General features: G+C 40.1%; 1 protein-coding gene across 3 annotated transcripts in view; it reads left to right on the plus strand.

Moving 5' to 3' along the window:
* The window catches only part of LOC121386317, a 60896-nt gene extending 58679 nt beyond the window's left edge, over window positions 1-2217 (plus strand). For all 3 annotated transcript variants that reach the window (XM_041517181.1, XM_041517182.1, XM_041517183.1), the window contains one exon: window positions 1912-2217. In XM_041517181.1, coding sequence (XP_041373115.1) covers window positions 1912-1957 — 46 coding nt within the window. In that variant the 3' untranslated portion in view covers window positions 1958-2217. The remainder of the gene's footprint in view (window positions 1-1911) is intronic.
* The last annotated feature ends 12753 nt before the right edge of the window (window positions 2218-14970 follow it).

Below are 14970 nucleotides of genomic sequence, written 5' to 3' on the forward strand. Positions count from 1 at the left end.
ATATTGTCCAATACAGTCCTCTGTAACCTAGTCTGGGAGTGGCAGCAATCTTTGGGCGACATAGGAATGATATATTGTCCGATACAGTCATCTGTAATCTAGTCTGGGAGTGGCAGCAATCTTTGGGCGACATAGGAATGATATATTGTCCGATACAGTCATCTGTAATCTAGTCTGGGAGTGGCAGCAATCTTTGGGCGACATAGGAATGATATATTGTCCGATACAGTCATCTGTAATCTAGTCTGGGAGTGGCAGCAATCTTTGGGTGATATAGGAATGATATATTGTCCGATACAGTCCTCTGTAACCTAGTCTGGGAGTGGCAGCAATCTTTGGGCGACATAGGAATGATATATTGTCCGATACAGTCCTCTGTAATCTAGTCTGGGAGTGGCAGCAATCTTTGGGCGATATAGGAATGATATATTGTCCGATACAGTCATCTGTAACCTAGTCTGGGAGTGGCAGCAATCTTTGGGCGACATAGGAATGATATATTGTCCGATACAGTCCTCTGTAACCTAGTCTGGGAGTGGCAGCAATACAGTCATCTGTAACCTAGTCTGGGAGTGGCAGCAATCTTTGGGCGACATAGGAATGATATATTGTCCGATACAGTCATCTGTAACCTAGTCTGGGAGTGGCAGCAATCTTTGGGCGACATAGGAATGATATATTGTCCGATACAGTCATCTGTAATCTAGTCTGGGAGTGGCAGCAATCTTTGGGCGATATAGGAATGATATATTGTCCAATACAGTCCTCTGTAATCTAGTCTGGGAGTGGCAGCAATCTTTGGGCGATATAGGAATGATATATTGTCCAATACAGTCCTCTGTAACCTAGTCTGGGAGTGGCAGCAATCTTTGGGCGATATAGGAATGATATATTGTCCAATACAGTCCTCTGTAACCTAGTCTGGGAGTGGCAGCAATCTTTGGGCGATATAGGAATGATATATTGTCCAATACAGTCATCTGTAATCTAGTCTGGGAGTGGCAGCAATCTTTGGGTGACATAGGAATGATATATTGTCCAATACAGTCATCTGTAATCTAGTCTGGGAGTGGCAGCAATCTTTGGGTGACATAGGAATGATATATTGTCCGATACAGTCCTCTGTAACCTAGTCTGGGAGTGGCAGCAATCTTTGGGCGACATAGGAATGATATATTGTCCGATACAGTCCTCTGTAACCTAGTCTGGGAGAGGCAGCAATCTTTGGGCGACATAGGAATGATATATTGTCCGATACAGTCCTCTGTAACCTAGTCTGGGAGTGGCAGCAATCTTTGGGCGACATAGGAATGATATATTGTCCGATACAGTCATCTGTAATCTAGTCTGGGAGTGGCAGCAATCTTTGGGTGATATAGGAATGATATATTGTCCAATACAGTCATCTGTAATCTAGTCTGTGAGTGGCAGCAATCTTTGGGCGACATAGGAATGATATATTGTCCAATACAGTCATCTGTAACCTAGTCTGGGAGTGGCAGCAATCTTTGGGTGATATAGGAATGATATATTGTCCAATACAGTCCTCTGTAATGGCTGACGTTGTATAGATGAGACACTAGATAGGAATTGAGAGATTCAGAGAATCAGCTACTGTTTTGCCAAATGCCCATTCTACTCTTCATTGTGGAGAGACATGGTCTTGATCGTTGATGAATGTTTTGTCTTTAAGATTTCTGTTATGCAACTAAACCAAAACTGGATCCAAGCTTATAAAACTTTAGATTCTAGAATCTAATCTCTAACAACGTCACACGAATGCAGTATGCATGGTATTGCCATGGCATCAGTGTCAGATTCTATTGCAGCCTTCAGTCCAGACTGTGAACGTTTTATAAGCATGGAACCTGAAGTTGTATTTGTAACTTATTTTATTATCTCTGTTTACAGACTAGCCGGGAACGTACAGACCACTACCTCCGTGTATGAGCCCTGAAGACAGTGTTCACTGGATCATATTATAAAAAAAAACTGCAGATCACTACTACTTCAGTATATTTCAACTAACTCATCTCTGAAGATACTGTTGACTTGATTATATTATACAAACTGTAGATCACTACTACTTCAGTATATTTCAACTAACTCATCTCTGAAGATACTGTTGACTTGATTATATTATACAAACTGTAGATCACTACTTAATGTATTTCAACTAACACATTTCTGAAGATACTGTTCACTTGATTACATTATACAAACTGTAGATCACTACTTAATGTATTTCAACTAACACAACTCTGAAGATACTCGACTTGATTATATTATACAAACTGTAGATCACTACTTAATGTATTTCAACTAACTCATCTCAGATACTGTTCACTTGATTATATTATACAAACTGTAGATCACTACTTAATGTATTTCAGCTAACACATCTCTAAGACAGTGTTCACTTCCTTATATTATATAAACTCCACTAATCGTTTTACATTCAGAAATCAATGTCCATTCACTCCACCAACATGCCATACTAATTCATATAAGTTATGGAATGATCTTGACAGTTTAACTCAAAATGAACCATGTCTGCAGTACCTATAAAAAATTAATAAAAAAGGGAAATCCCAATCCTTCATCTACTCTCTATTTTTATGGAAATCGTAAATGTAACATTATCCATTGTCAGCTTCGTAACTATGCTAGTAACTTAAACTATCATTTATTTTTAAGCCATCTTTCTGATAGCCCAAGTTGTGCATGTGGAGATAACTGTGAAGATAATTTTCATTATTTTTGTCTGCCCTCTGTTCATCAGACAAAGATATGATTTATTTGCATCGTTACGGAATTACCTTGATATCTTAGACATTGATCTACTACTATCCAGGTCAATAAACCTACCAATTGAAGAAAAACAAATAATTTTCAACGCAGTACATAAATATATAGCTGAAAGTAAGAGATTCGAGTTGAACTAACTTATTATTCTGATCTTACTGCCCCATATAAGGTTAGCTCCAACAATAGGATCGTTACTATATTTTTCTCGACTATCCCATTTCTATTCTATCTACTCTGTACCTTTTATTACTATATATTAAAAAATATTAATTCTGTTAAATATTTTATGCCAATAGACATTGTTATTATGCTTTAGATATATATATGATTATGAATATTGTCTATGTCCATCTTGTTTAGGAGAGCATTTATATAGGCTCTGCCTGTTGTGCAATCATTTTGATTCTTTTTTTATCAATAAAATATCTCAAAACAAAACTGCACGTCACTACTTAATGTATTTCAACAAATTCACTTGTTAAGATAGTGTTCACTTCCTTATATTATATAAACTGCACGTCACTACTTAATGTATTTCAACAAACTCATTTCTTAAGATAGTGTTCACTTCCTTATATCATATAAACTGCACGTCACTACTTAATGTATTGAAACGGACTATGCCCGTACTTTAATACAAAACGTAGTTGAATTGTAAATGTTCTATTTACAGATTAACACAGCGGAAATAGTTACTTCGCTAATTTATAATAGGCTGCAGACTAGGGCGGATCTAGAGGGGGGGTCCAAGGTGTCCGGACCCCCCCCCCCCCCCCCTCAAATTTGAGAAGTGCCCCTTTTATTTAGGATTTTTAGGTTTTTTACAAATTTATTTATTCTGTCAATGTATAGAACACTGTAGAATACGTCTGCCAGCGTCCCTGTTGTAGCACTATTATATTATGGTCCATGTGAACCGTGTGTAATTTTTCAATAGTGCCTTTTCATTTAAGAATTGAATGTGAAGTTTTTTGAGTTTCATGCTAGTATGAAACGCAAAACCGCTTTACACACTGTATGAATGGCGTAGCGCGTTAGCGCGAAGCCATTCATACTAAAGTGTGTAAAGCGGTTTTGCGTTTCATACTAGCATGAAACTCAAAAATATTCACGTTCAATTCTTATAATTCCAAACACATAACCATGTCATTAATGTAAACCTCTTTAAAATAAAAAGTGAACTCTATTTTCCAACTATTTACTATTTTATTAACACGAAATTCATACTCAACACAGGATGGTTTTGGCATGTGTGACTTCAAGTGGTGCGACACAAGTATTCGTGACATTTGACAGTGCCATGCTGATGTTTCGTTTTTGGAAAGTGGAACATTCTCTGTTGTAGCTTCGAATTGAAGCTTCGTTCCTGTGTTCCGACATGTACATGATATGCCTAGTTTCAAAACCCGAGTCGTTTAAAGATTGGATCGCAGTGGCTATGTGTTGTGTACCGTGTACGTCATACTACAATGCCATTGAATGCGCGTTACTGCCAATGGTTGGCATGAACTGACTGAATTCTGTTTTTGAAATCGCTTTTGTAAAAGACCAAATTTCATTATTTTTAGCTGTGGGATTTTGAATTCACTATATGTCTAAAAATAGAATCTCAAGGAAATTCCTCGGGGATTCCTTTGTTGACATAATTCATAAAGTAGTTCCGGCTATATAGCCAAAAATAGTGCTAAACTGAGATTCATGGTGTTATGAATGCCAGTTTTTATCATCACGTGATACGAATTTAACCAATCCAAGGGTTTATAATAAAGGGATTTTTAGAGATTGGAATTATAATGTTATGGTGCCCTTTTTGTCTTGGAGAAGTTTTGAGAAACTTAAGAAAGATAACTCTCTACCAACTAATGATACAAAAACAGCAAATCACCCAACTACTGATAATTTAGAATTTAATAAACCGATAACAATGTTAGAATTAAAAACAGCTCTTAAAGCTAAAAAAAAAAAAAGTACTGCCACCGGGCCTGATCAAATAAGTTACACATTACTCAAGCACATGTCGGATGTAGCCCTAAAGGTAGTGTTATCGCTCTTTAACCGAATCTGGAGGGAGGGTCAAATGCCCACTGCGTGAAAACACGCAGAATGCTTTAGTCTCCCTAAAGCGGGAAAAGACCATTCCCTCCCAGGGAGTTATAGACCGATAACACTCACGTCCCACATGTGCAAAACCTTAGAAACTATTATCAATAAACGACTCAACAATTACCTACTCGAAAATAACCTAATAACTAATGTACAGAGCGGATTTAGAACTAAACATTCAACAATAGATCAAATAGTTAGATTACAAAATAGTATTAATGATGCATTTCGAAAATCTCATTAGGTTTTAACAATATTCATAGATATTAAAAAAGCTTTTGATATGGTATGGCGTCAAGGTCTACTAAATAAACTACAGAGTAACGGTATTAAAGGTAATATGTTTAATTTTATCAACAATTTCATCCATAATAGATCAATCTCAGTTGGAGTGAACGGTCACTATTCAGATAGAACCGAAATAATTAATGGCATACCACAAGGTTCGGTCCTCTTACCAACCTTATTCAACATTTTTATTAATGACATAACTAAAGCACTTAATGCTAAAGGAAAAACAAAAACGACCACGCCATTAAACACAGAACTATTTGCCGATGATTGCGCCATCTGGCGCACAGGCAACACAACCACTAATTTATTTCACCTAATGCAAGCTGATATGAATAGACTTAACAAATGGGCCCTGGACTGGGGCATTAAACTATCAGAAACTAAAACTGTATATATGCTTTTTAATAAAGTCAATAAATCAGATAATCTTCAAACTTAACGTGATAAAATAATTCCAAGAGTCGAAAATTTTAAATTTCTAGGTGTAACTTTTGACTCAAAACTAACCTTTAGTGACCATATCAATGACATAGTCAGGAACTCAAAAAATACTCTAAACTTGTTAAGAGCCATCTCAGGTACCAGTTGGGGAGCGCAAACAGAGGCAATGCTTATGGTTTACAAAGCATGCATACTCTCCAGAATAGATTATGGAGCCCAAGCCTACAGTTGCGCCGCCCTCAAACTGTTACATAAATTAGATGTTATTCAAAACCAAGCTCTTAGAATCATAGCTAAAGTTCCATCAAATACCAGCGGACAGAGCTTAGAAGTTGAGTTACATTATGCCATTGAAATATCGTAGAAATCTTCAACATCTTAATTATCATCTAAAAATCCACTCTCTTAAACTAGATCACCCAGTTCAGGAACTCACTCCTATCATAGCTAAACCAGGACTAGTATTCAAAACCAATCAAAATCTTAATGTATCTTTCGCCACTAAAGCTAGTAAAATAGAAATAGAAGTAGGTATAGATAACACGCCAGTGGTACTATACCATATCAATCAGCCAGTCGAGTGCTACACACCATATCTAATTAAACAAGCTACGGATTCAACTCCATTTCCACCATTTAAGAAAATCCTGTTCGAAGCCGCAGCCAACGAAAATTGCCCTGAGCACATCCATATCTACACGGATGGCTCAAAAAATCCAGATAACGGTAGGGTTGGCTTCGCAGTAGTTGAAGAAAAAATATCTAAACACTCTAAATTAGTTAAATACGCCAGGCTGTCAGATAACCTATCAGTCTATACAGCAGAACTGACAGCCATCTATGAAGCCCTAATCTGGATTAAAACTAAACAATACTCTAAAAGCGTTATTTTTTCAGATAGTCTTAGCTCTATCCAATCACTTCAAACTAATAAATCTACCAGGCCAGATATCCTCGCAGCCATCCACAATAAACTTCATGAACTAAACCAGCTTAATTTAATAGTAGTATTCGAATGGGTCCCAGCTCACGTAGGTATAATTGGCAATGAAATAGCTGACTATGGAGCCAAAACTGCACTTTCAATCACTAGCAAAATTACAGCACTACCTTTAGGAATATCAGAACTAATGTCAAAAGCAAGAAAACACTACATTAATCAATGACAGGCCAACTGGGACCTAACAACCAATACATGGCACTATAACATCAAACCACTAGTCAACTCTATCCGACCTAAACACTTAAAAACTTATGTGGATAAAATAATTACTAAATTGCGCATAGGTAAATCTTCGCAGCTCAACAGCTGCTCTTTCACCAATAAAAACCCTGACTGTGAGTATGGCACCCGGGAAGATATGAAACACTATGTCCTGGATTGCACGCTACACAACAGCCAGAGAAAACTAATGATAGAATCAATAACCGAAGCCAACCACAATAAACCAATTACACCTAACTTTTTACTTAACCCTGATAAATATCTAAAACATAAAACCTTCAAAGCAGTATATCAATTCGTCCAGTCCACCAAACCAAAACTATAAGTGCCACGTACTGCCCGCCTTGCCAGCGTTCGGTCGACGCGGACCACCAACCCGACTGATCGCAGGCAGGATGGGAAACCGTAGCACACCCATCGGGCTCCTGACAGTCATAAAGTTAAAAACTAAAATTAGAAAATGATCGCAACCACCCGCCTGTACGTCTCCCGGAGGGAAGAGCGACCTTCTGCACTCGACCGACATGCACTCTAATCCGGGGGACCAAGGGAGGGAAGGTGGCGATCTATAATTAAGATAAGTAATTAATACGCTGCTTAACTCGTGACACCCGTGACTCCCTGGATGGAACATCCACCCTACGCACTCGAACAGACCACGTATTCCAACCCGGGGAGAGAACGGTGAAACGACAAAAGTAAAAGCATATACCTAGCCAAATTAGCTGGCACAAATTCAGCAATAAATTAACAATTACTCAAAACCACCCGCCTGTACATCTCTCGGACGGAAGAGCGACCTTAAGCACTCGACCAAACAAGCACTCCAACCCGGGGATCAACGGCGGGATGGTAGCGAATGATTTAATAACCGCTAGATATGACAATGCTTGAATCGTGACATCTGTGACCCCCTTGGTAGAACATCCACCCTACGCACTCGAACAGACCACGTATTCCAACCCGGGGGGAGAACGGTGAAACGACAAAAGTAAAAGCATATACTCAACCAAATTAGCTGGCATAAATTTAGCAATATAAATTAACAATTACTCAAAAACACCCGCCTGTACATCCCTTGGATGGAAGAGCGACCTTAAGCACTCGACCAGGCACTCCAACCTGGGGATTAACGGCGGGACGGCAGCGAGTGATTAATAACCACTAGATATGCCAATGCCATCCAGACCTAACCACGATAACCATATTATTCTACTGTAAATATGTTCATGTTCTGAAGCTCGTGATTGACAGCTGGCATACACCACCCGCTAACGACACATTATTATTATTATTTATTTATTTTTCGTGGGGTTTTTTTTGTGTTTTGTTTTCTTTCTTTCTTTCTTTCTCACTAAGACAGGATCGAAGTCGCAGTAACCCAATTGGCTAATTAACCAGCCAATCAACATCGTTAGATAATCAACCAAGATAGGACACCACTAATTATCGCCTATTTTTTGCAGCACTCTCATTGGTCCAATCCAGCCAATCACGGATCAAGAACCCCACTACACCTAACTGTAAATAAACTGCACGAATTTGTCTTTGCACCCGCACCATGGTTTTATTTTATTTTATTACTGATGCATTCCATCCTAGCTAACTAAGGTAAGTCAACTAGGGTTCCAGAAGCAAAGACATGCAGGAAAACCGATACCCAACTATCGAGATAGCCTGAAGACAAACCAAGTAAGCCTACTAAAATCCTATATTTAGGGGGAGGGAATCAAAATTCTTCAAACTAAGTACCTAGATTGGTGCATATATGTATACAATTGCTACTTGCCACCGTTAGTTTCGTCTATTGCATTGGTAATAAAGTTGAGTATGCCAAGCACTAGGCTTTTTAAACCAATACCTACACTATAAGGGTTTAACCCTTCAAATTAGATAGCTAGGCGAGTTTAACTTCCCCTCCGTCATTGTATTCAATGCTATACAAGGACGGAGGGGGATGGGTGGTCATGAATGACCGTTGAACTCACTAGAATAGGGACTTAAGACAATAAGTACAACCTTAACACAAAACTAGGATTCACACGCAGACTACACTATCACTGCATCAGTACACAGGGTGCATTGACTAATGATAACAATGCACCCGCCCCCATTTAATGGCCCAGCACGTACTCTAATAAGGAACCGGACAAAAGAATACCGTTCCGAGTACACAATTGCAATGCACCCGGGGGAAGCTGAACAAAATAATATCGCCCCCCCCCCCCCCCCCACACCCAAACCCCCAATACTTGCTGCTGGTAATAGCTTGGTACTTGGTGGTGCCTCGACCAGAAGCGGTCAGGCCCTTTATAAGGGCCCTATGGGCAACCTAGGGAGACACCACAGCATCGTAAAGGTCTAAAATAAACGAGCTACTCTCGATTCACTAATATCAAAACCTATATTAGCTCGGCCATTTACCTTTCGACCGACCGTTCAAAATTGCGCCAAATTCCCTCAATCAAAATTGCGCACCCTTTTCTCTTTGGCATTTAACTGCTCCATTCAAATTCCATAGCACCACCACCACCCCCATGACAGGCGTGCGCTACAACAGCTTGTTCTGAATGTGCACGTAAAACCCTATGACATGACATGACATGAGCTCTTGCGTTCAAAATTGCGCCAAATTTCCTCAATCAAAATTGCGCACCACTTTCTCTTTGGCATTAACGGCTCCACTCAAAATTCCATAGCACCACCACCACCCCCACCCGCCTGCTACCGATTCGATCGGGCTGCTGGTGCTCCCTTGCACCTGCCAGTGCAGGCGGTCCCTCCTCTCCCCTCCCCCCACCTTTCCTGTCATGGACGGAGGAGCCGGCTCTTGTGCCCACGACAGGCGTGCGCTACAACAGCTTGTTCTGAATGTGCACGTAAAACCCTATGACCTGACCTGACCTGAGCTCTTGCGGGCTTGTGGATTCCCCAAGTCCGAAGACACACAGGACGGAACTTAGAACCAGCAGGAATGGAATGATCGCCAGTACACAAGGAAATGGGATGCAGATATGCATAGGAAATAAACAATTCATCGCTTATACAAAAAGGACGCACAGTGCGAAAAGGCGCATGGTGCATAGGAAGCGCAGTAGAGCGCACAAAGACGCAACAGCGGCGCAACAGAGCGCACGAGAGCGCTCAAGGATGCAGTAGAGGAGCATAGGAGCGCAAAAAGGGCGCAAAAGGACGCACGGTGCATAGGAGTGCAGAGTGAATAGAAGTAAAAGGAATTTTAGCAAACTACCTAATAGATAGTGATACTTCGTGATGAATCCCAAGAAGTCTATGTGACGTTTGCGATCCTGTACGCTACATCATTTTGGTGACACTGTGAACAGACCAGATAGGAAGTACAGAAATAGGGACTTCTGACTATCGGGTTGGATGCTGATGTTCACAATATAGATGTACCTAGGGAGTTGCAGACCGCTACCGTTCCATTTCCTGCTGATTATCCTTGGACTAGAGTGCTTGTTTGTGCTGTACTTCTGATCAAGACGAGGACTTGTAGTTCGTCTACCGGAGACACACGGGCTAAAGGGCTCTCTACCGGAAGAAACCATAACGAGTTTCTCCCCTTCAGTTCGCCGACATGAAAACTATTCGTCGCCTTTTCCAGACCAGCGGTGCTAACTGAGACGCCAGACCGACTACTTAACCCCCGGGCCAAGACTCGGTCAGTGTGTACCTGACCCGTGTATAGTACCTGTTGTTGAAGACAGTTATTCGAGTTACTTCCGTTTGCAAGTTAAAGTGCCAGCGTACACTTCCGTGTACGTTACTGATGTTGTTTGCTGTTAACATTGTTCAAGTTGCTACCATTGATGTAGGAGTAGCACCTTCCCAGTGCCAGTGAACGTGTTTATACAAGACTGGACAACCTACAGTGTATTCGGTTCGGATTATAAATTGAACTTTGAACTTTATTGACAAATCGCGCAATTTTCCTTGTCAACAACAAACGAGCACGATATAAAGAAATTTATATAAAAGTTCCTTGTTGTGTTGTGGTGTTTTCTTCAGCTGTATTCTTTAGACATAGTTATTAATTGGAATGGGACCTTAACTTCTCTAAGACCCTGAGAAGAACGTCTCTAACTCGGCTACGATTATCCATCTCTGGCGGGGTCTCTCCGAAACACAATTGTTCGTGATACACGCTACCACTTTTACAGGCGCGAGCAATTGTTGACACGAGAGTTCCTTCGTGTTTAGGCAGGGCGCCCCGTTGTAGTATTTCAACAAACTCATTTCTTAAGATAGTGTTTATATTATATAAACTGCACGTCACTACTTAATGTATTTCAACAAACTCACTTCTTAAAGTTAATCACTAGGTGTCTAGTTTACACAATATTCTAATCACTTCACCGTGATACAACACACACACGTGTGATAATTGAGAAACGCTTCCAGGGGAACTTAATTAATAAAGGAATTACAACTCTATTCCTACTTGGTTAATTTTTAATTAACTTGGTTAATTTTTAATTACCCTTAACTACTCATTCAGTAACCTTGTAATACAGACTTAATACTGGTACCTATCACAATAAAGACAATAACCTACAGTTTACCTAGGTCCTCTAGGATGACTGGCTAAGCTTTAATAATTTTAGAACAGTGAAGCCTACAATTTACTTCGTCAGTTACCGGAAACACTGTCTAAATAATATTGGTATAATACAGTATTAAAATATTTAAAGTCACATCAATCACATCAAGGTTATACAACAGAGCAGAAATATATATTTACCAAGTCCAAACGGACTAACGTTCCCTGGAACCTTCCTTTTGTTTCTCCCCGATAAATCTAAATCCTAGCTATTTTTTTACCAAAACCGAATATCGCCTGGGGGCACATCGCGGTCCTCCCCCTATCATGTGAATTTTCCACAGCGACCAAGACGACATTTTTTCTTAGATGGTCAGACTAGCTGATGCCACCCGCTCGGAAAACAAGGTCGTAAAACAGAACTCGCGGAGGTATTACGTAACTACTGGCCACATGGCCTCCACAGCTGTTCTGGGTGTGTATTAGGAACAGCTCGATTACCGTCGCGCGGAGGTATTACGTAACAAAGTGCCCACCTAGTCTAAGTGCATATTGGGACTGCACACGGCCCTCTAAAACAATTAATATCGCCACAGGCGAAAAGAAATAAGAGCATGTTCCGTCACAGCGTGAAAAAGCAGGTTTTATATCGATAAATACCATGGGAATCTCCATGTCCCAATTGCTTGAAATAATTTTGAAAGTTAGTATTCTGATGTCACCGGTAGATGTCGCTCGAAGCACAACAATGCCTACGTCACGACAAATTTCACAGACTTGGGGTGCGTTCCTTTCACCTCTCCTGGACATGTTCCAACTGTTCTGTCCTGGTTGTATCCCCTCTCCAGATATCGTAAGACTTAGCAAAATTATTGGTTTTAAGGGTTTGTAACGTTTTGTATTGAGACACTTACTTGTCTGAACTTTAGTGTTACTGAAAATGTTCACGAACTGTGAAGAAAAATCTCACAAATGAACAACAACAAATCGGATGTTGATTGCGCGAACCGTGCACGAGAAAACAAACCGAACCAAAATGATAACGGTCACGTGGTATACCAACGTCGTTGGTCTGTGACATTGAAATGGAAATATCTCCTCTAAAAATAGATTAGACCTTGTCTGCTCAACGGTTTTTTCTCAGAGGCCCGTGCCATTTTATGAAATACGAAAAATGCATTTTGTGGTATTACAAAAACCAGGATTACCAGGATTACCAAAAAACACTTCAGGTGAATGGAAATGTATATTCTAAATAATAAACGGTAAGTAAAGTGCAATTTTATTTGTGAAAAAATGGGTTTAATAGCGAAAAACAACGCCGTAATGGTTAACAACTAGCCGTAACTAGGGTGTGTCCCTTTAAGATAGTGTTCACTTCCTTATATTATATAAACTGCAGCTCACTACTTCAGTAGATTTCAACTTACTCAGCTCCGAAGACAGTGTTGATTGGACCATGTTATTGGCCAAAGCATATAATGGATAGTTTAACCATGGTACTTTGATTATAGACCCAATGTAGACTTTCACTGTCGTTCTTGACTAAGTTTCCGTGCACGTGTGCGTATATGTGCGCGTATGTGTTGGTTGAAAGATGAGTGCATACATGCTTGAGTGATTGAGAGAAAGAGAGAAATTTACGTAGACTTTTCAAGCTAATTCATGTTTATAGGCGTTTCTTTGCATGGGAGAGACAGAACTGACGGAGGAAGATGGAGTGAGAAACTAGAAGGAAAGACAGAGTGTGTGAGAGAGAGTGTGTGTGTGAGAGAGACAGAGTGTGTGTTTGAGAAAGAGAGAGAGAAATAGAGAGATAGAGAGAGAATTAGTGATATGGAGATAGACATATGTAAAGACAGAGGGAGAAACAAACAACAAACAAACCTAATGAGGAAGAGAGAGGGGGTAGGAAAACCACAGAGTGAGGGGGGAGAAGATATGAACGTACAGAGGTGGGGAGAGACGGATATACTTAGAGAGAGATAGGGGGTGAGAGAGCATGAGGGGGAAAAGGATATGAGCGTACTCTCTCAGACCGGCACCCCCACCTACCACCAACCTCCTTCCCGACACCAGGTGTTCTTTATTTGCAGACGTTTTGCTTTATTTTAAGTTAAAGGACAAACTAAGTCAAATTTATATACTTCAGTTTGAGGGATTGCATAACTTGCTTTCTTTGTCACTTGAAGTTTTCTAGTTATCTTGGGTTTCTCTCATTGTTTTGGTTTAGCACAAAGTACATTTTATATTCGTCAGTTTCAAGCGTTGAATAAGTTGCTATCTTTGTCACTTGACTTTTTCTGTTTATCTTGGATTTCTGTCCTGGATTCCAGTTAAAGGACAAACAAAGTAGACTCTATATACGTCAGTTTCAAGCGTTAAGTAACTTGCTATTGATGTCATTTGAAGTATTCTGGTTACCTTGGATTTCCCTCCTGGTTTTTAGATAGAGGTCAAAGAAAGTACATTTTATATACATCAGTTTTAAGTATTGGTTAACCAGGGTTTTGGCAAATGAAGCCAATGCCACCCAATGTTCCTACCAATTAGTGACTTGAAAACAAACTGCCCGCGTTCTAAATATCAGACCCCGTTCCTGTCTTTTAAACTGTGTCCATGTTGTAACCTCCGGACAATAGAGCCATGGGCTGTGGATCCTCTAGCAAGACTCAATTATAGCTCTTTGCGGTTCTTCGTAGTTTTCTCTCTTGATGGAATCGTTTAGTTAACAATTGGGTTTTTTCCACCAGAACCGGCCTCGGTGGCGTCGTGGCAGGCCATCGGTCTACAGGCTGGTAGGTACTGGGTTCGGATCCCAGTCGAGGCATGGGATTTTTAATCGAGATACCGATTCCAAACCCTGAGTGAGTGCTCCGCAAGGCTCAATGGGTAGGTGTAAACCACTTGCACCGACCAGTGATCCATAACTGGTTCAACAAAGGCCATGGTTTGTGCTATCCTGCCTGTGGGAAGCGCAAATAAACGATCCCTTGCTGCCTGTCGTAAAAAGAGTAGCCTATGTGGCGACAGCGGGTTTCCTCTAAAAACAGTGTCAGAATGACCATATGTTTGACGTCCAATAGCCGATGATAAGATAAAAAATCAATGTGCTCTAGCGGCGTGGTTAAATAAAACTAACTTTACTTTTACTTTTCCACCAGAAGAAACGGAACTTTTATCAAAACTTTAGGCATCGTTATATATGCCAGATAAACAGTGTGAGAATATACTCTCCCCTCACCACCCCACCCGCACCAATATCTATCACAAATGAACGTAGGTTTGATTACTATGTGGATTGTATTGATTAATGAGCGTGTGGACTTTGTTGGTTAATGAATAACTGCATTCTGTTGCTTAATGAATTGGTGAATTGTGTGTGTTTGTTTATTAAATAAATAAAATGGTTCATTGGTTAATGTTGTTGTTGTTGGCTACGAAACGATTTAAACGAACAAACTATGAGTTGAAGAAAACTTCATATTCCCGAGCAGTCTCATAGGTCTTGAACAATCTTAAACGAAAATGTGGCAGG

Source organism: Gigantopelta aegis, chromosome 12, assembly GCF_016097555.1.
Source record: "Gigantopelta aegis isolate Gae_Host chromosome 12, Gae_host_genome, whole genome shotgun sequence".
NCBI lineage: Eukaryota > Metazoa > Mollusca > Gastropoda > Neomphalida > Peltospiridae > Gigantopelta > Gigantopelta aegis.